The following is a 25,740-nucleotide window of genomic DNA, read 5'->3' as shown; positions in this document are numbered from 1 at the left end:
AAAGACCATCTAGTCCAACTGCCTGACTCCTTCAGGGCTAACCAAAAGTTAGAGCATGCTACTGAGGGCATTATCCAAATGCCTCTTGATTGCTGACAGGCATGGGGCATCAGGCACATTTGTAGGAAGCCTGTTCCAGTGTTTGATCACCCTCACGGGAAAGCAATTTTTCCTAATGTACTGAATGTACTAAAGAACATCGTGAGGATGAGCCAAAGTGTTTTCTGTCTCGTGGGTGATATTTTCAGGAACGTTTGGAGACCAGGGTACTTGCAGAGGACTGGAAAAGGACAGATACTGTACTTGTCTCCCAAAAGGAGACAGAGCTCTGGAATTACTGACCAGGCAGCTCACCTTCAGTGCACGGGATGAAGTTGCAGCACACTGAACTGTCAATTTTATAAATGCCTAGCTCACAGCGTGATTTGCACTGTATAAGTTTACTGGGAACAGGCTGTGCCATGTCAGCCTAATCTCGTTCTGGCTAAGCAGCAGAGTGGTTAAAGGGGAAGGAATAAATGCATCTTGAATACGGGTTTTGACACAGTCCCTCATAGTCTTGTGAGCAGATTGATGCCCTAAGCATGTGACTGCTCTTCAGCCCCAGTGAAATTTTTTCAGGAGTGCCACGGAATGGAGAGTTCACTTAGGAAAATAATGTGCGTGGTGCCAAGCAGGGAGGATTACAGGCTCCTGGGGGAGTAGGGTGCAAAATGATGCCAAAGGATCAGAACCAGCCTGAAAACAAATAGCTGAAATCCAGCAACGGCAAATACAAGGCATTCCGATGAGGAAATGCAGAAGGGGAACGTGTGGGTAGGCAGCAGCAAGGCAATGAGGGAACCAGTGGTGATAGGAGAACGTTACCCACCGAGTCAGCCAGAGACACGGCAGGACAGGGCACAGCTAGATCGGGGGGCAGTCACATCAAAGTCACTGTGTGGTGCGAGGAAGTCTGCAGCACAACCAGAGGGGAGAAGTCAGCGTGCAGTAACAAGTGTCTGCCTGGGGTTGCCGTCGAGACAGGCAGCAGCTCAGGGAGGGTTTTCAGCACTGTGTTTATGGCTTCTTGCTTCCCACTGAAATCCCACTGCAGGCGCCCAGGTCCTTGCCAGGATCTAATCCTTCATCCCACAAGGTTCCCTGGAAGGAAGCCATGGCTCAGCCCGTTGCAGCAGGGCTCTGTGCCTGTAGAGCTGCCTGTCCTGCACCGGGATGCTCCGGGTCAGAGCAGGGCGCGAAGGCTGTGGTGCTGCTGTTCTCCGAGTGCAGGAGCAGCCCCTGCTAGGCGCAGGGTCAGGTAGGCAGCAGGAGGTGTCGAGGGCTGTGGGGGCAGGAGGAAATGGCCAAGTCCCCCTGGGGGCCTCTCCTGAGGGTGCTTGGGCAGCAGGCTGGGCTGGAGCTTGACAGCTTTTAGCGCTAATGAAGCTGGGAGAAAAAAGAAAAAAGTGACAGCAAGGGGGTGGTGGGGAGAAGTTTTGCAGGAGCAATGGGGCCAGCGCTGCCAGGATCTCTCCTGGGATCCCCCTGGGCTGTAGTGGCCCTCCCTGGCGTGGGCTTTGTTGCCTTGGGACCTGCTGGTGGGAGCACTAAGTGCCTGCAGCACAGCTCAGGTCTGTAAACACATAGCGCCCAAGGAGGACATGCTGCTGCAGTCACCATCTCAGGGGCTTTTATTAGGGTGGCCTTCAATGCCATCTTCCCAGCAGTATTTTTTTTTTTGTGTTAACCCTGTCCTGAGCTTCCACCCAGGACTGTCTGTTTGGTCCTTGCACCACGTTTCAAGGTTGCAGAGAAAAAAAACTGCCAATGGAGCAGGACCAAGATGTGGCTACCTCATTTTGGTGGCAGCTTGTATGGGATTGCTCGCAAAGGGGAGGAACCACCAGTATGTGAGGAAGAACAAATGCCAGACTCAAATCCACCATGTAAAAAACAAAGAGGAAGCACCACGTGGGTGTCTGAGCAGTGCAGTGTGCTTCCTGCCCCTGAAGTTGATGGAACATAAACAGTGTTCACTTCTTTCCTCAAAACAAATGCCTGCTTTGTTTGGTAACAGGCTTTCTGGGTGTTGCTTTATATAGAGTTAACTGATTTGTTTTACAGTTAAATAGCAGCTGGGATGGTGTCCCCTATGAAGAGTGGTTCCAGTAGATACTTCATGGTGAAGTCAGTCTTCCCAGATCAGCACGGTTTGCCAACAAATTGTAGCTGGGAAGGTGACATCGCAGGTGGGGTTGCGTTGGCGATAGGGCAAAACTGCCTTCCATGTGAATAATACAATTTATGCTGGATTTTAAAGTTACTGGACTGCCCGTTTTTCTTTACAAAAAAACAGTGGAAGTATTTCTTCTCTGTTTAGAAGATTATGAAAAATAAAAATATGCATGGAAAGGTCTTTTCAGTGCTCTGTGATGATGGATATATTTAAGTTTTTGTTCCCACATAGATAGAGTAAACCTCTCTCTTTACAAGCAGAATTAGCTCCACTTTATTCACCATTAGGTAGCCAAAAGTCACTTTGTATTACTCACAGCTGAGATCCAAGAGCATCTTCCACGAACTGAGTGAGGCATCACACAACCCTCACCCACTTTAAAGCGAATATACTATTCTGATGACTGTGTTACTACTTGTACCGTCACTTTCAGAGTTTCTTTTCATGGCTAGGTATGAGCTGTCACTGTTTGTTGTGCATTAGAAAGCTTCAGGTCCTTATTCTCTTTTTGGGATACCTGGAAATAGGTCAATTGTGCAATGATACGCAGCCATGGGGGCAGAAGCTGATATCTGCTATTATAGCTCTGGAATAATTATATGTTGGTGCTAGCAGAGCTGCCCTGTTTTGCTCAAGGCCAAGATGGAATTTCAGCTCTTTTCCTTCGTTGCATGTCATTGCTCACTGCACTGAAAGTAGAGGCAAGGTGTTGTATACTGTATTCGTTAAATAGGCAGCCTGAGATAAGCGTAGGAAAACGAAGCGATAACACAGTTCTTGCATCCGCCTTTCTGTGGAGGCTGCTGAGCAGGTGACTGGGGGAGTGTTGCTCACCTTGTTTGCCCTTGTGCTGGGGGAGTTGGTATCGAGTACGCAGGGAAGAGTGGCAGCCAGGCACAGTGACTCACCAATTCAGAACTTCTGCCTCCCTAACAAGGCAGAGCCTGTAAATCAGCGAGTAGGTTGAATTAAATCTCAAGCCTGCTGAGGGAACTGCATGGCTAACCTCTGCTCTGCTCAGTGTTATTTGTTGTATACCATCTGAGAATGGCTGTAAGGCATACGCATCAATCCCGTCTGCAAGTGACCAAGGAATTTGAACCCTGTTTAGGTTTGGCTAAAGAAAAAAATTATAGTAATAGTGTCCCTAATGATAACAGCAGTGAGGCGTTAATAAACTAAGGGCTCAAAACTATCTTCCTTATTCCATCCTAAATTCATGTGGTTTTTATATGCATTACCTTTCTTAAACATTTCCACATCTGTCTTTGAAATGGAAGTCCTGACAGAGAAGGTGAGAAGGACCTGGCAGAAAAGAGGAAAGGCAAGAAAATGATAGGAAGGAAATTATAGCCATTACATTCTTATCTGTAGTTTAGAGAAGAGTCTTGCTTCTTTGGCCAGAGCTTCCTCCTTTCATGCCTCATGTCCATAATCTTGTCCTGTGTGGCTGATCTCCACTGCACTGCATTCCTGTGCATCCTGCTCTGCTGTATTGTAACAGCAGAATATTGTTGTTACTTAGGTTCAGCTGTAAATACTTTCTGCTGTAGCCTGTAGCATCAACAGTTGCTGTTAGGCATGCCAAAGGTGTCCCTGCTGTCTTGTTTTCAAAGTAATATGACAATAATACTCATTAGAAGCCAGGCAATATTATGGAATTAGATGACTAAGGTGCCTAACTAATTAGCCTTTTGCTTTTAAGCCTGGAAAATCTGGTTCTGATTTGTGTATAAATGTTTGCTGCGTTACCTGCAGAGCACAGAGACTGAAGCAGCAGAGTCACCCACGATAATTCGAGGCTGGCACGGTATTTGACAGTGTTATGGATGTGAAACCCTTTGTGCAAGGAGCAAACAGAAAGAGCTCTGTGACCCTTCAGAGCAGCGGGTCACTGATGGAATAGGAACAGCCCACGGGTTGCACACTGGTTCATGTGGCTCGTGTGCCTGTTTGTGCACCAGGTCTCCCTGCTTACCTGCTCTGTGCAGTGTCAATAGCTCGTATTTTCTGTCTGTGTCAGTGTGCCTGTCTGCAGGCTGCATCACTGCTACATGTCCCTCTTAGCAGCGCGTCTTTCTCCTCTGTTGAGCAGGATAAGAATGGAGATGGAGCCAGGGAGCTGAAGAACATGAAGTCAGATCGCATGAAAGTGCTACAGATGAATGTGTGCAGTGACGAGGAGGTGGCTCAGGCTGTGGATTTTGTGAAGGCGACCCTGAAGGACCCAGAGGAAGGTATGTGGGGATCTTTGTTTCTCTGGGCCAGCAGCATCTTTGGTGTGCTCATGGAATCCTTCTAGTGGAGCAGGCCCTACTCTGGGCAGGTTTTTCCTGCTCTGCACTGCCCAAACCCAATTAGCAAGCCTGGAGGCCTGCACGTGTGTGACTGACAGGCCGGGCTGTGCTCAGGCTGCTGAGAATTCCCCTGTGGCCAGCACTTCAGGGGCAGGGCAAGAGACCAAGACTGGCTTAGTGGGTAAGGCTTTAACCCCACGTCCCATAAAAAGTGATGTGTGGCAGCACGACAACAGCCTGCCTCTTTCTCCTTGAGTGTCCGTGAAAGCATAGGGTGGCCAGATCCCGATTCCCTTCTGGTGCTGCTGTTGGAGCCTGGCTCACACAGACGTTTCTGTAGTGACCCTGCTAGAGGGGATGCCACAGGCCCTGGCTGCTTACTGCTGTCCTCTCTGCAGTGCTGGCACAACCTGTTTGTGTCATTGAGTGCTGAGCTGGTCTGTAAGACTGACCTGCCCCCAAACCTGGACTAGTCTTTAGCCAGGCCAATCCACGCTTTATTTGCCATACAACACCCCAGTGGTGATAGGACATATAATCCAGGGTGGGCTCAGCACAGACCACCTTATTTCACCTGCCACCTCAGGCGTGAGTCCAGCTCAGGGGCCCTAGGTGCATGTGGAAGAAGATAACAGTCTCTGGAAGGAAGCAGGCTTGCTTCCTTCTGGCAAATGTGTGTGGGGCTGGAAAAGCAGCAGGGTGCTTGTGGTAGGAGCAGCCCATGGGAGCCCAGGCAGCTCAAGATGCTGCTGGTGCCAAGGTGCTCGATGTCTACCCTTGCACTGGTCTTGCTTGGTGCCTGGGAAGGATGGATGGCCACATCACTGCTGCAGCACAGCTTGGCTCCTGGACTGGGCTTAAGACAGCTCCTCCTGTGAGTGGTTTGGCCATGGGATGCGAGCTTACAGCCAGAGCCTGGTGCAACACCTCTCCTCTTCCCATGTTCTGAGGTTGTGAGGCTTTCTTGCCCTGCTGTGGTTTCTCTGCAGTCTGTGCAAGTTACGAGCTGGGCAGCAGCTGAAGTTTCATATCAGTGGCTACAGGACTTGTGGGTTGTATGGCCAGAGGGTGATTGCTCCTCTTGAGGCATGGGTGAGGCTGCCATGGGCATGTCTTTGTTCATACAAACATACAAAGCTAGTAAATAACAGTAGCTCTAATACCCTTGCAAATTGTGTGAGCACACCCTTCCTCCTGGAACAAGCATGTGAAATGTAACCGAGTGACGTACGAGCTCTGTTCCCACACATGCTCTCTCTGCATGATTTTTCTTCCTACGCGACCATCCAGCCCTCGCTGCACATTTCACAGCTCCTCAAGCTTTTCCTGAAGAACCCAGCAACAGCCGTGGTGGCTCAGAGCCATTTCCCACTGAGTGAGGACTTGTAAGGGGGCAGCTCTGTTGCTTCTCTAAATGCAGCAGTGTTTGAAAAAAACTGGTGTGTAGCTGTAACAGTGAAGTCTTGCGTCCTTGATCAGCGAGTTGGACTGGTTCCTCCTGCTCTTGAGAGCCTTACCCTGGCGTTGCTTGCTACAGCACAGTGTGCAGAGCAGTAAAGGCTTCTTTTTAGGAGCCTCAGCGTGACCGAGGTTTGGGGCTTGACAATAAATAGTGCTCAGTCAAGTCTGCATTGAGACTGAGGTGCCGCACTTGGTGTGCAAGGCACCAGAGGAGGGAGCTCAGGACAGTTCTGTTACTTTTCTACCTCTTCCCTGTGCTATGTACATGAGGCTAAAGTCATTTTGATGGGAGTGCCGCTGTTTGTTTTCACAATCCTATGTAGTTCCCACTGTATTGTTGACATTAAAGAACTCATGGTGATAAGGCCCTGCTCTGTAAACATACCACTGTCCTGCCAACAGCCTCGTGACCAGGTAACTATCAGTGTTTGGGTCTGTACGTAGCATAACCTGAGTGCTGGGCAGACAAATTCCAAGCACGAAGTATTGTAAGTAGCTTTTTTGTGAAAGTCCCTGCATGTAGCCACATAACACAAGAAATGGGAAATGGTTACAGAGTAGTTTAGAACCAGGAATACACTGCAGATGTCAGTCTGGGACTGCCAATTTAAGTCTTTTGTGGTCCTTGGTAAATCCCTGCCAAACTTGATGTGCATAGCTTCTTGTTACTCGCGAAATTACACTATCAAATGCTCTGTTACCATGGAGGTCCTGCTGGAGATTAGAGACTGCTTTGCAGCAACGCAGGGGACCCAATTCAGGCTGAGATGCTGTGCTGGATGCCAAATGAGCATGAATTTCTGAGTGATCTTGGCCCATTAAAGCTGACAGCTTCGATAAGTGCACTGGTGACAGGCAGGGGATCTTGGACAAAGCAGGAATAAAACTACCTGACTGCATTTAGAAACTTGGATTAATGAAACAGAGGTAAGGATAAGGTAAGGAGCAAGATGTTTTCTTGGCTTTCGCTGCAGGCTACCACAGAGCTGTTACCTGAAACAGCCCCTGGGGTTGTTCTGGAGGAGGATAGAGGTGCAGGCCAGCGAGCTGACCTAGGGGAGCAGCGTTTGCCACTGTCTGCTAGAAACAGAAATGCAGGGCAGGAGGGGTGCTGGGACACCAACCTGACGGTTGGGAAATGCAGGAGCGATGGCATCTGTGACGGGTGAGTAGGTGAATCTATTCTGGGACAGATGACAAGGGAATGGTTAATGCATTGTTATCACTAGGTAGGACATGACCTCCTCTGTACACAGCTGGCCAAAAGCCTGCAGGGAAAACGAACTCGGCAGGGAGCAGGGCAGGGAGTCTTACTGGGGCCATCATGTGAGTAGACAGCCAGTCTAAGAAGGGCAAGCTTGGCTTCTTAAATGCTCCCAGAGGACAAATTCCATTGGTATTTATTGGGCAGAGCTGGGATATTACAATTTGCTTGCAGGACTGTATTTAGTACAATATAAGGTGACTATCTCACCATGAATAAATACAAGCTGGAAGTTATTAAAAGACTTGGTTACATCAGAGCACGGGAGATACAGAGCAGACACTGGGCAAACAGCCCAAAATTTTTTGGAGAGCTTGATAAGCTTATCATCAGGGTGGCATGACATGGGTGACTTTTGATAGCAGTGTCTGAGCTCCCTGAACATGAAAACTTCTTCCTAGCTCTGCATTTGTTCTTAGTGGTAAGAGGAGGATTGGGGAGCAGAAAGGGGCCTCAGTACCCGCTGGCTACTTACACGGTGAAAAATAAGGATGTGTAGCAGGACTTCTAACGAGGAACAACTCCGAACAACTCTGTTATCTTGTTCCAACTCTTCTGTTTGTTCCTACTGCAGTTTATGGCTGCAGAGACATGTGCTACAGCAAATTCACAAAGTGTGGACTCAGTCCTGCAGATGTTTGCCGTAGGGACTCCTGCAGTAATTGCTTTGAAGGGTCAGATACTGCATGCACAATAAAAGTTTGTAAATGCTAGGAGTTGGTTGTAAATTTGCCATGTCCTGGTATAGTTAGGTTTGAGGGAGTCCAAATATCTGGATGAAATTACAGAAGCTGGTAACTGGGCCACAAACCTGCAGATCAACACCATGCACTTCCCAAACCAGCGAGTCACATCCCAGAGATATGAGGTAGATTTAGATTCTAAGATATTTGCTTTCCTTCTGTTTCTGTTGGTTTGTTTTTTTTAATTGAGGGAGAGTCCAGCCCCCTCTAGATTGCAAGAGGACATGATCAAGTCACTGAGAGAAGAGGAACTTAGAACCTACGGGGGGCATAAAAGAGGGTCAGGGAGATCCAGCTGTGCAGACCAAGTACAGCCTCTGCCCTCTAAGGGGCTGGATCTCCCTGACATCCAGGAAAGCTGTGCTTTTGCGCCCCCCCACACCATCCCAGGGGCTCCAAACAAGCCCTGCTGGCTTCACATTCGGTATTTTTAGAGTGTATTTTTTCTCCTTGCTGGGTTTTCCTGTACAATTTATTTTCTACAAAAGCTCACGCTTCTTTGTCGAGGAGTTGGGTTACTCTGAACAAAGAGGGCTGCTTCTCTCTGACACTCTTCCTTGTTCCGCTCCTTAACCATGCGCTTGTCGGCAGGTCTGTGGGGCCTGGTGAACAATGCTGGTGTCTCGACCTTTGGAGAGGTGGAGTTTGCAAGTTTGGACAACTACAAGGAGGTGGCAGAGATCAACCTGTGGGGTACCGTGAGGGTGACGAAGGCTTTCCTGCCTCTCATTCGCAGAGCTAAAGGTACGTGCGGTGTGGCTAGGCTCAGAGAGCTTCAGCAGCACAGCAAAGAACTGTAGCTAAAAGGGATGAATCAGACTCTGCTTTGAGGAATGCCCGTGCAGTCCAAGGAGGCTGTCTGAGGCACGCAGGCAGAACAGACAGCAATGTTTGATGTGTTGTGCAAGGATTCAGTGACACCCGCCACTGTTGGGGGTCAGTCTAGGCACTACAAAGGTGCGATCTTAAACATCCCAGGATACTAAAGATCTTCAGGCAGTGCTGGCAGATAGGACACAGGACCCCGGGCCACCTTTAGAAAAAGTGACTGGGACCAGACAAAATACTTCTGGCCTCCAAAGTCGCACCAAGTGTTATGTTTGGACAGCTGAATCCCTTCGTTACTCAGTTTGCAGCTGATTGCAGAGTGGTGGAGTCAAGAAGAGCCATCTTAGATAACTTACAAGAAGATGGTTACCATCAAAACTCTTTGTTTTAGGGGGGAAAAAATAGCTACATATGAGCAAAACTCTGAAGAGCTTCTTTATTTAGCACGTGTGGGAGAATGCTGGCACAGCTGTGCGCTCTGTGAGGACAGAAAGGGGTTACACGGAGCACATTGCTCAGGTACCATTTTTAGAAAGTAAGCACCCACTGAAGAAGCCCATCTCGCTACAAAAGGCGTTTACCCATCAGGTCAATAGGTGGCTTGCACAGTCCCTCTGAACTGCACTCAGGTCTGGAATGAGAGAGCAGAGCCACCCACTTGTTTCTCAGCTAAAATTTCAAGCTGCAGAAGGGCGTCGTACTCCACGGCTGTGCAAATCCTCTCCGCAAAAATAGCTGCTGAGATTTCAAGGGCCTGTTTGTGAGTGCAGCTGAAACCATAATGACACACAGCTTGTCCTGGGGAAGGACAGAGCTGCCCACTACTGCTCTCACTGTCTCTGGGCAGTGCGTGATCAAACACAAGCTGCCAGAGCTCTGCATCAAGCTGCCATGGGCTACAGGTAGGAGTTAGGAAAGGAGCTCTTTGCTACCCCATAGCAGCATGTCAGGTGCTCCTCTCTGTTCGTCCCAGGCATGTTACACTCCAGGCAGCCCTGGGCAGCCAGCTGGGTGAGCAGGCTGCACTGCTCGTGCTGCGGGTTCGGAGAAACCTCCCCTGGTTCTGATGATGCACGCTGCTGTAAGAGCACCCAGCTGGTAGCCTCAGAAGATATGGGTACTGCCTTACTTGGAAAGTAGAAGGAGAGAGATGTCTTGCATGCTTTGGAAATCTTTTGTAATGTGGAGGAAGGCACGTGTACTGCCCATGGAGGGGGTCAGCCTTTCCTGATTCAGGGGAGAGATGCTTCTTGACAGGGAGTTTGGATCCCCCTTCAAGATACAGATTTTACAAATCGGTGTCATCCAACAAAGCACCTGTTTAGTGGGGTGTTCTGACTGCCTCTTCTGCAGCTCCTCCTGACCTCCTAGCTGGGAACAGCCAGCCCATCACCTCTCCTTACTCTTTCCCCCCCAGGCCGTGTGGTGAATATCACCAGCATGTTAGGACGGATGGCGAGCCCATCCCGCTCCTGCTATTGCGTTTCCAAGTACGGGGTGGCAGCCTTCTCTGACTGCCTGCGGCAGGAGATGTACCGCTGGGGTGTCAGGGTCATCCTCATCGAGCCCAGCAACTTCGTGGCCGCGACCGGCATCCTGACCGAGGACGGCATCGACAGGCAGGCCGAGGCGCTGTGGAGCGGAGCCGGCGACACGGTGCGGGAGGACTACGGGCGCGAGTACTTCGCTCGCCACGTGGCCACGATGAAGTCCTTCGTTAACAGCGGCCTGAAGGACATGTCTCTGGTGCTGAATGACATCAGCGATGCGCTCACCTCCACGCGTCCGAACAACCGCTACAACCCCATGGAGACCTGCTGGTGGGTGAGGCTGCAGGTCATGACTCACCTGCCCACTGCCCTCGCTGACTGGCTTTACGTGCCCGGAGCCACGCTGTGAAGGGCTCTGCTTCAAGCATCCTTCCAGTGCTTGTATGTATGCACGGCTTAGAGCTCACTTAGGCCTGTCCTGCACCTGCTGCTCATGCCTCTCCCCTGTAGATGCCTGTGCTTTTGCTTTGGGTTATGGCTTCAGGTTGTGTGTTGTGGGATGTTGAGAGAAGCATGGCTTTTCCATCTTTTTCCTAATTTTGGTCCTTGTGTTTCCTGCTGCCCTGATTAAAATTGAAAGATATTTTCCTTTTAACCATGAAGAAGGCAGAGGAAGGTTAACATAATGGGTCAAATATGTGGCTGGTGTAACTAGGTCAGCAGAGTTCCCTTAGTGATAAATTTGGCTCTTTAATGGGCTGTTGCTTTTCCTTACAAGGACGGGCTGGTAACAGCAGAGCAAAGCTGTTGCTATGAGATGTCTCAAAGGGAAAAATCTAAAATGGGAAACAAAAGCTGAGTTTTCCATTTGATTCAAAATGGGTCAGTCACAGCCTTGCTTTGTTTTGATGGTACTGGTAGGAAGCTCTGCTACTCCATGACTGCCTGCTCTTTCCTTGAAGACAACACCAGTGCCTCTAAACAGCCTCATTACCAACCGCAGGGCAGGGTTCATCCCTCCCAGCACTTCGGCCAGGGGCTGCCAGAGCCAGTGACTGCAGACAGACGGGGCTGGGCAAAGCCCTGCTAACAATGGGCGAGGTCTGAGCCATCCCTCAGGATGCTGGGCCTGCAGCCTCTCTCCCCCCACTGCAGACGAGGTTTGTGGGACAGGCTTGAATCTGGTGTAGCAAACAGATTTGCCACCTCTAACTGCTCCATCAGGTACCGTGCAGTCAGAGTGGCCTGACTACAAGCTCTGGAAGGGTGCTTCAGGTAACACGTTTCCTTTACTTAATATCGCACAAGGAAATTTCCATTTCACATGTGATTGTGTCCTCAGCACTCCTGATAACTGGTAGGAGCTACTTTTGCACAGTATCCCCAGGGGTCTCTCCTGTTGGCCCTATCCAGGACTTTGAGGCATTTTTCCAGGTGCCAGGGCTGCTGGGCTTCACAGCACACTCCTTTCTGAGCGGTGACCTCCAGCAAAGCTGCTAGTGGGAATCTGCTCTCACACTCTACATGCCAGTTTCCCATTCAGCTGCTAAACTTGGTTCTGTTTTTAACTATGTGTGCTTAAGTGACTATGAAAAGAGCTTGCCATTTGTTCTTCCCTCATCTGTCTCAGCTAGCTGTGACTCGGAAGCTGTGCCATAAACTTTTTATATGCCACTGTCTGTGACTGCTTGGAGTCTGGGTGCAGCTGTGAGTGCTGCGATGCCTGAGGAGGAAAGCAGGCTTCCCCTGGAGATGCTGTGGAGGTAGCTTGTATTACAAGTAACTACAGAAAGTGCCAGCCATGCAGTTCTTCATTCTAGATCACCAGCACGTGGAGGTTGTCTGGTTTCCAGGGCCAAGAGCAATCCCACTGAGCCTCAGCTTGTTTAAACAGTGTTGAAATCACTTCTACCCCAGCACTGTGAAATGTGAGTAATGATAAGGAGCAATGATTTGCACAGAGAGAAAAATAAACTGTGAGATTTGTGAAGCACACATCCGTGGTTCTGGTGCTCATTTCTATGCTGTCTGTTTCTCCCTCTGAATCTGAGATTGGGTGTTAATTGGGCTCAGTGATTAAGGAGATGGCCATGGTTCTGCGGGTGTTTGGGCTGCTAGTGAGTGCAGGTAGTCTTCACTGAAGAAGGGGGATGATATTGCCCATTTTTAGGATGTAAAAGGAGGAGGCAAAGAGCGAGTTGCTCAGGTTTACATGGAGGAAAGGGCAAAGGGATGTTCAAGGTGATGGCTTCAGTTGCCAGTACAGCTCTTCTCTGAAAGGTGCTTTTGTTCTGGGGCAGTGACAAGCACAGGACTCTTCCTCCACAGGCTTCTCGTCTGTGCTGCTGGTGGGAATGGGTAGAAGAAGAAGGACTTAGAGAAAAGTTTCCCCAGAAAAGCCCTGTTTGGGGGCTCTGCTTGGGAATCATTCACAGTGCCTGTCCATGCCCAGTCTTTGTGGTGTTTAATGAGTCTCCAAGTTGTCCCTCCTCTGCCTAGGTCTCGGCTGTGCAGGTAGGGGATGCTGCATCCAACTGTGTCTGTCTGTGTCCGTGTAAGTGCACTGCCTCAGCTGCATGTGGCTTTTTGAGAACAACAGCGCGTTTGCAGTCTCACAGCTCCCGTGTTTCATTAGCAAAAGGCAGCCAGAGAGAGGCCTCTGCAAACGCACACATTATCAGTATTTGTGTTTGATGTGGTTTCCTCAAATGACACCATTGGGAGAGTGGTGATACGCGTTATTCGTTGCCTCAGCATTCTGCATGTAATTAATCCAAGTGCTACAGCTGCCTGGTAATAAGGATTAGCTCTTCTTACAGATGGAACGGAGACTTGCGAGCCAAGAACTGTCCAAGGCCATGCAAGGACCTCATGCCAGAGCCACGGCTGCGATTTCACAGCATGTGAGCACCAGCCCCTTCCTCTGCCCCTCTGAGAAGAGCTCAGGTGAGCTGCCAACACCCGGTCTGACTTCTGCCTTGGTGGGAGCTTCGAGTGGATGTCAGGGTGAGAGAAACAGAGCGCAGGCATGGGAAGAGCGAGTGTCCAATGTTTCTGTACAGTGCAGGTGGGCACGTGAGCTCTGAGCCAGCAGAGAAAGCCAAGATGACCGAGCAGCTCCCTTCCCATCCTGAACTTCCCGCGGCTGCTCAGTGTCCACTGAAAACTTGTTTGTGAAATCTGTTCTCTGAGGCAGCTAAAGCCTTGTTTTGTGCTGTGGGGTTGCATCTGTGCAGACGTTGAGGGCAGATTGTTGTCTTGCTGATGAATAACAGAGGGAAGAAAATTCCATTTGAGAGTGACCTCCAAAGCTAGAGGACAGGGGAGTCGGACGAAAGCTCAGTGGAAATCCTGTGGAAGTCCCTGCTCGTTGCTGATGTGGTGTCCTCTGAGGAGTTAGGCTGCCGAAGGTGCCTGTGGCTTTCCTTTCGGGGCAAGCTGCCCAGACCATGGCACTCGTACCTTTTTCTGCACGTTCCTTATGATGCTTTGGAAGATGGCCAAAGTACAGTTCCTTGATACATCCTTCAGCTTTTGCAAAATGTTTCTGTTTTCCTGTTCAGATCAGGATGGTTCTCTGTGATAACTCTGGGAGCCAAGAAGTCGTTCTCTGTGTGGCGTGTTTGCTCTGGTCTAGCTTAACAGCAAGGGGACTCCTGGGGCCTCCCAAGTGAGCACTGTGAACCTGTCTGGGTACTCCAAATAGCTCCAGGTTCTCTTTGTATCGACCACAAAACAAGTCCCAAAACAGTGACAAGTCCCAGTGCGTGTCCCTGACGTCATGGCACCTGTGGCTCTTGGCTGACACCCAGCTTGAAACCTCCACTAGCAGCAAAGGGAGAGAGGGAGTTTAGAAGACAAAGTTTATTGGAGATGGAATAAATAAAGATCATCTACAAAAGTCAAGAGGAAGCAGGAGGCTCTTCTAAGCTGCAAAAGCTGCAGAGGAAGTGGTTCGTCTCAGGCAGGGGCAAGAAGTTGCTATGGAGATACCCCAATGATAGTCTTCTATGTCTTTACCTGTACGCTGAGCTGCACAGCCAGTGAGGCTGTATGCTTCTTCCTCTGGGCTCCAGGAGTCTTTACCACTGCTGCAGGTGGGTGACATCCTAGGTTTGCTGTTCTCATACGGCTGGGAGAGCTCAAATGGTTGCAGAATCAGTCAGGAGGTGGATTATATCAAAAGTGAACTGTGTTGTACTGGAATTACACCCTGCAGTCTGCTTGGCTGAGGGAAAAACAGCATTTGGAGAAGAAATGCATTTGGTCTGACAAGGAGATGAGGCTCAGGGTTTCAGGTGCAGAAGCTGGAAATGCACGTGCCATCCTACCCAGCACTTCTGCTAGCTGGAGCCATGGGTTTAAACCACCATGCAGAAATTCCGTTGGATGTTGCCCTTGAAAAGAAATCAAAGAAAAACAGCATTATCAGCTGGAGGAAAAAAAAAATAATAATATGTAAAATGAAGATTAGAAAGCTGTACTGAAAACCTCTACAACAGGCACCACGTGTGAGTAAGGCTGCTGAATCCCTGTGCTGATCGATGCTGGCTCAGCAGCACCCAGCTCTACAACAGTGCCACCCAGTGCACCTGAAGTGGGAGACTTGCTTAGCATTTTGCAAACTTAAGACCCACGGAAACACGGAATGGTTTTATCTTCCTGGCCTGGAGGCTGCCCCAAACACAGTGATGCTGTGTAAACAGCAACACAACGGCAACAGCAGCACCTGCCTTTCTGGCTGGGGTTTCCAAAGGTGAGTTTTCAGCTTCTTGTGCGACCACAGTGCTGAGAAATGTCTTAGAAACATACCCAAACCAATACCAACAAGTTTCTCAGCTGGCAACTTGAGCAATGGGGATGGGAGAGATGCTACAAATAGCATGAGAATTTGTAACAGAGCCAGCTCCACCTCCAGGGCCTGGCCTGGAGCCAGCCAGAGTTAATTCATTCCCAGTGGAGCTGGGAGCCTGAGGGTACTACTGATACAGCCCTGTTGTGTTCTCCCCTAGCACTTGTTCAGGGAGGTAGCAGAGCTGAGGCTTTACCTAAAAATAATGGTGTGAAATAGTAGTTCTGCTTACCAAGAGGAGCTTACTAGGAGCTTACCAAGAGGCACAAAGCTGGGTGATCTTCAGCGTGCAGTGCCTTCTCGTGCAGCATCTCTATAGCAAAAAGCTCATCACATCACTTCAGGATGACTGCACCACCAAGCTGTGCTGTGAGCACAGCCCCAGCTCCTGGCACGTGTGGTGTGGGCTGGCCGACAGCAGCGCCTCGCTGGGGCTGGGGCAGCTCCGGGCACGGGGCTTGGCCAAGCCTGCAATCTTTGTGGTTATCGTGTCCATTATACAGCGAACACGCAGCAATTCACTTCCCTCGGGTGGTTTAATGCCTCTCTCTGAGGGCGGTTTGCCTCCCAGCCCTTACTGCAAGCAGAGCAGTAACAGAGCAGCCCCTGCCCACCCCACTACCTGTGGATTTGCAGTACTGCTTTCCAGCCACAAAACTGTCCACCACCAAAACCAGGTGCTTTGGCCCCTTGTCTGTAAGGTTTTTGCCATGCAGGAGCTGGCAGGTGATGTGCAGGGCACTGCAGTTTCCCTGTCCTTGTCACCACACAGCTGGAGCAGCTCTGGTGACTGAAATTGAAGAAAATCTCTGCTGTGATTGTAGAGCGAGCATTTGGGGAAGTCATCAGGTAAGAGCTGGTTTGTTTTAGTGCTGTAATGTGAAGACTTCTGTAGTGCTGTAACAAAGACTTCTGGCTAGGACTGAGCTCCAGCAGCTCTGCTCCTGGCACTGCCACAGGCTTGCGAAGCTCTGAACAGCTCGCTCGGCCTGTGCTGAGCTCCCTCACCTCCTGCACCACCTCTGCCACTATGCTGGAAGTGTGCTGGAAAGTGGAAAACCAACAAGTATGTGCTGCACTGCCTAGCTGTTGGTTGACTCGTTTTGTTGTTGGGACCAACATCAGAATAGGTGTTCGCTCTCCCCATTTCCATAGGCTGAATTACTTTGGGTGGTAGAATAAAAAATATGGCAGCAGTCTCCTGTATGAAGGCTGCTGCAAGGGACTTATGAAGTCCTCTCAACGTTTATAGCCTGGGGCAGGAAGGTGCCAGGCTGAGGGCAGACATTAGCACTGCTGAGCTGCTTTTAACCTGGCCCTGAGGTTAACCATTGCCCCACGGGCATGTGCCCACTGACCCTGAACAGCAGCCTGGGGAAAGCTCCGCATCGTCTTCTGCTGCCTAAGTGCCACCAGAGCAATCACGCTGCCTCCTGGGGTCAGGTGCTGCAGGAGAACTCATTTTCCTGGTGAGACTTTAACCAGTCTCCATGGCAATCAGTCAGCAGGCTGCCAGCACCCCGTGTCCTTGCCTCTCCTTCCTGTGTGCTGGCTGCCCAGGGGTGCTCAGGCGGTGGGTGCGCAGCACAGCACCTTCCCTGTGCGTGTCTGGGCCCTCTTTTCTCTCCTCTGGTGCTTCTCCAGCCCCTGAGCCACACACGAGCTGCCTGCTTCCTTCAGGAGCAGGAGCCCCCAGCAGGAGGCAGGCAGGGAGGTGGCTGCAAGCACAGGCACTCAGGGGCTTGAAACCAGTCCCAGGTTGTTCACCCCATCCCTGGGAAGTTCCTGTGATGCTCCGGTACCTCTGTCCTGGCTTGGGAAGCTTTTGCTCTGTTCCATGGATAACGACTATTTTGTAAGAATAATCATGGCAGGGACTGAGATTATGACATGTGTTTTTGGAAAAATTCAAAGTAATTGGTTAAAGCATCCATTGCCTCACTCCACGTCTGTTTGTACTGAAACACAGTACTGGCTTGTGTCCCTGGGGGTGAAGCACAGATAAAAGCAGCTTTAATGCTGTCTGAATTATTCCTAAATTCTCCTAACTCGTTTGATTGAAACTTGCCGTGAAAGGTCTCTCTGTGCCATTTCGAAGTGTAGCTATGCATTGAAATGGAGTCAGAGCACTGACCACTGAATTTATGTTATTTATTTTCAGTATAACATAAACTCCAGCCTAGCAAACACTTAGCCCTGTGTTTCACTGTAAGGCATGCGTGCTCTGGCCTGATGGCCTCAGTGCAGCTATTCATGGGCAAAGCCACCGCCTAGGCTGCTGTCTCTCTGATCTGCAGCATGTGCTGAAAGATGTGACTCGGTCTCTCTGAAAAGGGGCTCTTAAAATCCTCTACCCACGTGCTGTGAACCTATAGCATGAGGAACACGTGGGTTGTATATAGGTTACAGCAGCTATAATTGTGTAACTGCGTTAATGCATTCCTGAGCTAAGGTGCTGCAATATGTGCTCGCTGCAGAAAGTAGGGCCGGGGGTCAGCTAGCCGTGCTCGGGCACCTCCTGCACAGCCCCAGCAGTGCTGTGAGCAGATCCTTGTGCCTCCCTAGGGAGGACAGAAGGTCCCCCTGCAGGAGAAGCTCTCTAAGTGTGCTTAATGACATTTTTTAAAGCATTTGGAAAATGTTTCGGTATGCTGGGGACCTCTTAAGGACTGCAAAAAAAACATTATGAACACAGAGGAATAAAAGCTCCAGGGGCTGGATGGAGCACAGGAGGCAAGCCCTGGGCTGCCTGGCTCGGGGCGCCCCAGGGTGGCAGCCCCAGGGTGGCAGCACCCTGTGCTGAGCTGCAGCACTCCCAGCACGGCTGTGGGGCCGGTGTCACCGCCCTGTGCTGCAGAGGTGCTACTCTGCCCCCTTCTGCTGCGCCTTGCTGCTGGCTCTTCTCTGCTGAACGCACGGCGTGCCTGGTAGTGTAAGAGGTGATAATCAAAAAAAAAAAAAAAAAAGGGACCTTATTTATCACTGTACAGTTGACCTTAGTGCAGGGCACTTTGGGGACATGCTGCAAAGCTGGGACCAAGCACTGTCTGAGCTCTGGTTTTTAGGGTGAGCACATCCCCGGGGTGATGTGCTGCTGGACCAAAGTCTTATTGCCAATCCAGCTCTGGCTCTGCGATGTAGTCCTGTCTGCAGAGACTTGTCCCACTCCATTTTTTACCTCTCTGAGCTTATTTTTCTTTGCTCTATTTCATTTTTCTCTGCTTTCAGGCAGGTGGGAACCACACTGGCTTCTCTCCCCTGGGACTTCCCTAGCCAAACCTCTGCGGTACAGACCAGGAGGGGAGCCTTCCTCAGAGCCCTGCCACAAAGCCTGTTCTTCAAGGACTATCCCTCAAATAATAACGTCTTGTTTAGCTTTACAACTTTAGAAGTCCCCCTCTTTAGTTTCTCGTGTTTTGAATATATAATTGGATAATTTCCAGGGTGGAGAACTGCTCACTAATTGTATGCAGGTGGATCACGACATCTTTCGTGCACTTGCTTGGACGGAGTTCCCACAGCCCCGGAGGCCAGTTCACGCTTCCAGAGCTTGTCTGCTTCGTTTGGTACCATAACTGTGCTTGGAAATCCTGCACTGTTTTGCACAAACAGATTTCAAAGCGCTTTCTGCCACTCCTAGAAACAGAAGAAGATTCCCACCTGCCCTCCCTTCCTCTGCCTTTTCCCCTGCGGGCTCATTTTTGTCTCTCTACACGTTTCAGCCTGTTTGGCCTTCCCAAAGCCACGTTTCCTTCAGAGCAGGCAGAAAAACAACCACAATGAACTTGCAGGAGGAAAGACAGAGAAAGGGAGGGAAGGCACCTTCTGTCTGGGGAAGAGCTGTCCCCTCAGTATGGTCTCAGACCTGGGATGTCCCTCCCTGACACCACAGGTCCCGCAGCGAGGCCCCAGCAGTGGACACAGGATGCAGGGCCCTGAGGCCAGGCTGTCCCAGCTCTGCAGCCTCCACACGGCCGGGATGCTCAGGCCCCACCGGGAGATGAAGGCTCCTCATGGGGCCAGCCCTGGGCGAGCAGCTCCCCGGGCAGGAGCTGGTGGCCTCCCATGGGGAGAGGTTGGGCCCGGAGCCCCAGGGCCCCACAGGGCCTCCACCAGAGGCTCTGCTGGCTGCTGTGAGCTTGAGCAGTCTCCAGGCTGTCCTGATGGGATCCCGTCACAGGGCTGAGGTGCTGGTGTTGTCGAAAACCCCGTGTCTGTCCCACCAGCCTGCTGCGACAGCAACCCAGGAGCTGCCTGCCATGAGCCTGGCCCTGTCCAACCCCACGTCTACCACGGCCTCTGCTCCCGGAGAAGTGCTTCCACATGCAGCTTACGGCCAACACTGTGATATATACATGTACACCATGGTGCTCTCCAGGTACGTGGGGCAGGTGGATGAAGGAGATGGCATTTTGAAGGAGGAGATGCCTCCCTGCCAGGGCTGCTGCCTCAGGGTCTCAGGGCAAGAAGTTCAGGTGCCCTGGTGGGGTGCTGGGGGACACGGTGTGATGAGACAGCCTGTCCCTCGGGGTCAGGTCCCCTGGCCTGGCCAGCTAAAGCGTCTCCATCACATAGGTGCCAGGAGATGGTTTCAGGGTGGTGTTGGGTCTGTGATGGGACAACCTCAGCTCCACATGAAGCGGGGTCACCTGCAGACAGAGCTTCAGGGAGCTTCGTGGAGTCTCCTACCTGGCCCTCAGCTGGCTGGGTTTTGTCTGCAGTTCTGGCTTACAGCAGTAAGGCTTTCCCTTGCTGCACCCGCTGCTGCCTCCCCATGTGCCCACGCACTCCACACACACCTCGCCCCCCGAGCCTGCCCCGCTCCACCCTCCCCTCTGCTCCTGCCCTGCAGCTGCTTCATCACCCAGAAATGTGGGGGAGGCTTCATTCCTGTGCAAAGCGCTCGGAGCATGTCTCCTGCTCCCCCCTTGCCTGGTTTCCCCCGGCTTCTCCTTCCTGTCCTCCCACCCCTGCTCCAGCTTCCTGCCCTTTGATGTGCCTCCGCTCCTTTGCTCCCGGGCAGGAGCCGCCTGCCAGGTGGAGGTGAGCGCTCCCCACCCCACAATTAGCTATGATCGAAGGTTCAGCTTTTCCCTGACCCCTTGCTCCATGTGGCCGGGCTCACAGCACCACCATGGCCAGCAGAGCCCAGCAGTGTGCCCCTCGAGATGGTGGGACCAGCCCCAGGCAGGTCCCAGCAGCCAGGGCTCATCTACCTCGGCTCTGCTTCAAAGCACCCAGGGCTGCCCTGGCCTGGCCCTATACCTATGGCCTTTTGGGGTGGCATTGGCTCTTGGGGTGTCGTTTGGGCAGCCAGGGGCTCCTGAGCGTGTGTGCGTATGTGTGAGGAGGGCACATGGTGCATGTGAGAGCACACATGGAGTGAAAGTCTCAGCAGAGATAAGATTTTTGGAAATGTAATTGAAGGCACGGAGCATCCTGCCTGTTACTCAACTCTCCTTGCATAACCCCCGGGACCGGCAGCGTTCACAGCTGACTGCGCCGCTGTCAGAATCATTTGGTGGGCACTTGTTGGAAAAACCGTCAGGTCAGCACGGAGCTAATTGCACAGGCATCTTCCACTCATAATGAGATTTAAAAATCTAGAAAAATACCTGCCAAATACTTTGCAGCTCCCTGGATGAGCCTGCGATGCCTCTTGGTGCTTAATCCTCCCCGTGTACCGGGGCTGACTGGGATGGGGACGGTTCGGAGCCTGCCTCAAACAAGCACCGCACACACTGCTGGCCACGTGCCATCGCCCGTGTCACCTAACAGACTCGTGCTGTGACAGTCCTCCCGGCGTGGTGGCCTGGCAGGTTTGGGGGAGGCAGCGTTCCCCCTCCAGGCAGGAGTTTCACCCTGGTGCTGGTCCCCCTGCCGCATCCCCCGGGATGCTGGCCGTGTCCCTGAGCACGCTGCCACTGCCCCAAGCATCTGCAGGGGCTCGGAGTCCCCCAGCCAGGCATGGGGCAGGGGTCACACATCGCTCCGGGGAGCACGGTGGTGGCTGCTCCTGGGCCAGAGGGAGCAGGTCTGGAGCTGCAGTTGCCTTTTGGGGGCTGTGACCCTTCTCTTTCCCTGCCATCTGCACCCAGGGCCGTGGTGAGGGCTGCTCCTGGGCGCTGCGGGCGGCTGGGCAGCTGGGGAGCTGAGCACAGACACACGGGGCGCCTTTGTTTGCCTGGGTGAGCAGCCAAGTCGCAGCCCATCTCCGGCTTCGTACCAGCTGCAGATCTAAAGCAGCTGACCGGCCCCTCCAAAAAAACAAAACACGTCTAGGACCAGGGAGTGGCTTGCGCTGGTGCTGAATAATGATGGTCCCGGCACGCTTATAAAACCACGAGGCGGAGAGCTCGCTGCAGAGCTGGTCCTGGCAGCCCTGGCCCTCTGCAGAGCATCGCTGCACCTCGTCAGCCAAGGTACGTGTCCGAAGGAAGAGAGGCAGTGCCCCTTCGCAACCTGGGGCTGGGCTTGTCTTTAAAACTTGGGGAAAATGCTACCACTGCTCGCAAGGAGCTGCTGGCCCAGGAAGTGTCCTGATCCTGGGGCTGCACTGAGCGAGCACCAGCGGAGGGGGATGCAGCATCGTGCCCCTGGGCACAGGGCTGGGAGGGTGTGCTGCAGGAAAACGGCCCTTCTCCTTCCTTGCAGCACGCCTCGGGGGGTCGGATTGTGCTTTATTTGGTGCTGACGGGGATCCTCACCAGCTTCCCGCAGCGCTGTGAACATCCCGGCACATGAAGCTGTGCTGTCCTACCCGCTGCCTCGCAGGGCCCACCTCAGCCACTTTCCTCCTTCCCAGGTTTCCCACCTGCATCCCGGCACAGCCATGCTGGGCACAGCAGTGCGGCTCTCAGTCCTGCTCAGTCTCCTCAGCTTCGGGAAGGGGCAGATGTTTCACATGGGGCCGTGCCCAGACCCTCCCGTGCAGGAGAACTTCGACATCTCCAAGGTGTGACGCGCCTTCTAAAACTTCACTGCGGGCAGCAGGGGGGTGACTGGGCATGGGGTGGGTTTGAAGGGTCCGGCCTGGGATCCCCATGGCTGTGGGGTGATGCTGGTCCTGTTCTCCGTGCTCCTGGTGCAGCGCTCGCTCAGCCTCGCGCCAAGCAGGGCTGTGCTCCGGCCCCTGGTGCTCAAAGCTTCTCTCTGGACTTTCTTTTCTCAGTACTTGGGAAAATGGTACGAGATAGAAAAGCTGCCCTCGAATTTTGAGAAAGGAAGCTGCATCCAGGCGAATTACTCACTGAAGGAGAACGGGAAGTTTAAAGTGATCAACAAGGAGCTGCTGTAAGTGCTTGCATGCAGGCTGTGCCTGCAGTAGCGGGGTTCCCATCACCTCTCTCCTTCTCTCTGGGGGTGATATTTCACCAAACCACCCATTTCTGGGTGTGAGGGTGCTGGGGGAGGCACAGGCTCAGATATTGCTCTGTGTGGCTCCACCACAAGCCCTGGTATCACAGGGTGCCAGGGGCAGGACGAGCACGTGAGCGAGCAGGGAGGGAAGCGCGGTCCCTGCGCTCCCTGGCATGGTGTGGGGACTTTGTTCTGCCTCACAACAACACCACAGCAACACGCTTTGTGCCTGGCAGGGAGCTGCTTCCCTGCTGCTCTCCAGCAGCTCCACATCATCCCTGCAGCTCCTATGCTGGGGATGCCCTGAGCAAGCAAACACTTGCAGGAGATGCAGGAGGGGTGTCCCAACGGGACCGAACACCCCTGTCCTGATTGCAGCAGCTCAGGGCCCTGCAAGGGCTCCAGCATCACCCCTGACCTTGCTGCTGGCAGTCCCACAGATGTGAGGTCCCTGCTGCACAGGTGCCAGCAGCCAGCTGGTGCTGGCAGAGGGGACGGTGGCACTGGGGCACACACACACACATGTGCATGCACATTCCCCCTTGTCTTTTACACACAGAAAAAATGAGCTGGAGATACAAAGTGACTTAGGCAAAGCGGCACAGGGCACTGCTGGTGAGCCTCTGCCTCCTTGGGTGTTCCTGTTTCATGGGAAACTGAAAGTTTCCTGCCCCACGGGCAGCGTCTAGGTCGGGAGGCATGTGGGGAATAAATGCAATTATAAGATGGGCAGCCAAGTGGCAGAGCCTGCTGCCAGCAGGGCAGTGCTCTGCACCCACAGCGAAACAAACCCCAGCTCACCAAGCAGGGCCAGGTAATTGCTGTGTGGACGAGTGTGCTGCCTTCCAAAAAATGCAGGTGGTTAAACAGTGGTGAACATGTGCCTATGGCCAGGGTCCCACTGTGGTCGCATTGCACCGCTCCTCCCAGCACCATGCTCTCGCTGCCCGTAGGCAGTAGTGACAAGAGTCACCAGGCTGAGAACTGTCCCCCAGCCCCTAAAAAAAAAAAATAATAATAATTTGGCACCACAAAGGGCACCGCAGGACAGCAGAGCAGGGCAGAGGCGGTCTGCAGGCTGCGCAGCGCTATGCACTTAGTGTGATTTCAAGCTCGCCTAATTCTATTTCTCTCTGTGTCCTTTCCCCCTTAGTTCCAGTGGCAAAGTTAACGAAGTTGAAGGAGAAATCATGCACACGGATGTGAAGGAGCCGGCCAAGCTCAGTGTCCGCTTCAACTGGTGTAAGTCTGTGCGGGGCTGCTGGCGTGGAGCGGGCTCAGCTCCCGTGCAGAGCCACAGAGCCAGGGGTAAACCTGCCCGGGGGCTTGGCAGCACCACAGGGTGAAGGCATGGGGCTTGGAGCAGTCAGTGGTGGTTTGAGGGTGTTTATGAAAAAATCAAAGTGAGAGAGACTGGCAGCATCTCCAGCACTCCAGGCCATTTCACAGATGGGCAGAGAGAGCGCTGCTGGTGCAGGAGGCAGGAACAGGCTTGCTTTTGTGGGCATGGTGGTATGGCGAGCAGCCCACACCGCCTCTGTTTACAAGCTCCTTTTAATAGTCTTTAATAATGTGGTTTTGTTTGCTTTTGTCCTCCCCTGTGAATGTAACGCACCAGAGGGGCCTGCGAAGGATGGCGCATTTTGTTCCTGTCGCATGGCACAGCACCTTGTCTGCAGCAACACTTGGGAAAGAGAGAATAAGTCCGCCCTCTGCCCCTCTTATTCTACTTCCTCACACCTTTCCCTTGGTTGTTTGACAGCACTCACATGGTTATTTGGAGGCGTGGGGGTTCAAGCACAGGAGGTGCAGGTGCTGCTCACAGGAGCAGCCAGCCCATCCCAGGCACCACGTAGGCACCATCTGCACCCCTCTGCCCGCAGCCCATGCCACGCAGGCACCCTGTACATGGCTGGGCTGCTTTTCGGTGGCCTGGACAAGCTGTGCAGGTCACAGCGTTAATTTCCCAGCAAGACCTTCCAGTTCAGGGCTTCGTGGCTTTCTTGAGTCCCTCTGGCAGAACAAGGAGTCCTGCTAGGGCTTTATAAATCACAGCTCCTCAGGCTGACCGCAGCTGTGCAGCTTGGCAGCAGCAGAAGTGGGAGCAGCCCCGGGAGTGAGGCTGTAGCCATCTGCTGTGCAGAGAGGGTCACCTGCCGCGTGTAACCGAGCCCTTCCTTCCCCTAGTCATGCCTTCTGCCCCTTACTGGGTAATCTCCACCGACTACGAAAACTACTCGCTGGTGTACTCCTGCACGAACATCCTCTGGCTCTTCCACATTGACTACGCCTGGATTATGTCAAGAACTCCCGACATGCACCCGGAGACCGTGGAGCACCTGAAGAGCGTCCTCCAGTCCTACAAGATCGACACTGAGAAAATGATGCCCACTGATCAGCTTAACTGCCCCGCTGAGATGTAACTCCCAGCATGCAGCCACACAGCACCAGACCAGCTATGAACTTTGTTGCTTTTGTTATTAGCCGTTAGATTTCTCTTTGTAACAGAGAAATGCAATAATCCCTTTGCTAATGGTAGTTTGCCAGCCCTGAGTCACTCCGTGCTGTTGTTCCCTCTGTTGCTGTTCTCTGTTTCATCTCACTCTGCCTGACTTTGGCAGAGTGGCTGATTCAAAGCTGATGGGTGCAGAACAGAAACCCTGACGTGCAGGCGTGAAGCTCTGCTGTTGCTGCAAATCCTGCAGCGGGGGGAGGCAGAAAGTTATGAACTGCTATGTGCAAATGTTAGCCCCAGGGGGAACCATGCACCCATAAGTTGTTTTGATGCTTCTGGGCCTGCCGGGAGCACAGGGTGTCTGAGCACAGGGGGTCAGTGCTGCAGCCTGGGGCTGGGTGCTTTGAGCACATTTTCTGGTGCGGGGCAGTAGGTAGAAGCTACTGCTAAGTCAGTAGATCTACTTACTAGGGTTTGGGTCTGGCCTTTTTTAAAGTCTGAAAATGTCCAGCAAAACAGCATTGCTCCATCCTGGGTGTCTGTACACGTCTTCCTGTGCCCCTTGCAAGGCTGGTCCTGCACTACCCGAGCTCCGAGCGTACCCATTAGCAGACAGAATGAGTGGGGGCTGCTCGCTTGGTCTCTGCTCCCAAGGCTTCCCCCTGCTCATCACCTCCTGTGCACCCACTGTCTCTGCCCCTGCCCTGCCAGAGGCTCTGCTCCAGCTCTGCTCACATAGCACCGCTGCAACTCATTAAAACGAAATCCAAACA

The 25,740-nt window shown here is 52.4% G+C and overlaps 2 protein-coding genes across 9 annotated transcripts in view; both read left to right on the top strand.

Moving 5' to 3' along the window:
* Positions 1 to 12,296, top strand: part of LOC137861397 (D-beta-hydroxybutyrate dehydrogenase, mitochondrial-like) — a 20,198-nt gene extending 7,902 nt beyond the window's left edge. For 2 of the 3 annotated variants that reach the window (XM_068692765.1, XM_068692768.1), the window contains exons 3-5: positions 4,314 to 4,455; positions 8,575 to 8,727; positions 10,229 to 12,296. In XM_068692765.1, coding sequence (XP_068548866.1) covers positions 4,314 to 4,455; positions 8,575 to 8,727; positions 10,229 to 10,710 — 777 coding nt within the window. In that variant the 3' untranslated portion in view covers positions 10,711 to 12,296. The remainder of the gene's footprint in view (positions 1 to 4,313; positions 4,456 to 8,574; positions 8,728 to 10,228) is intronic. The other variant, XM_068692767.1, reaches the window with a different exon arrangement.
* On the top strand, positions 4,320 to 25,740 carry APOD (apolipoprotein D). 6 transcript variants are annotated; one of them, XM_068692769.1, is made up of 7 exons: positions 12,675 to 12,815; positions 13,121 to 15,057; positions 15,870 to 16,002; positions 21,959 to 22,108; positions 22,325 to 22,446; positions 23,666 to 23,754; positions 24,700 to 25,740. In XM_068692769.1, exons 2-7 carry the CDS (start codon positions 14,846 to 14,848, stop codon positions 24,933 to 24,935), a joined length of 942 nt encoding a protein of 313 aa, XP_068548870.1. In that variant the 5' UTR covers positions 12,675 to 12,815; positions 13,121 to 14,845; the 3' UTR covers positions 24,936 to 25,740. The 6 variants fall into 6 exon arrangements, with proteins under 6 accessions (XP_068548874.1, XP_068548870.1, XP_068548875.1 ...); XM_068692771.1 differs by adding an exon at positions 19,380 to 19,531 and having other exon boundaries at positions 12,676 to 12,815; positions 13,121 to 16,002; XM_068692770.1 differs by adding an exon at positions 19,380 to 21,575 and having other exon boundaries at positions 12,676 to 12,815; positions 13,121 to 16,002.

The sequence above is a fragment of the Anas acuta genome, chromosome 9 (genome assembly GCF_963932015.1).
Source record: "Anas acuta chromosome 9, bAnaAcu1.1, whole genome shotgun sequence".
Taxonomy (NCBI): Eukaryota; Metazoa; Chordata; class Aves; order Anseriformes; family Anatidae; genus Anas; species Anas acuta.
This window is presented reverse-complemented; position numbering and strand designations above follow the sequence as displayed.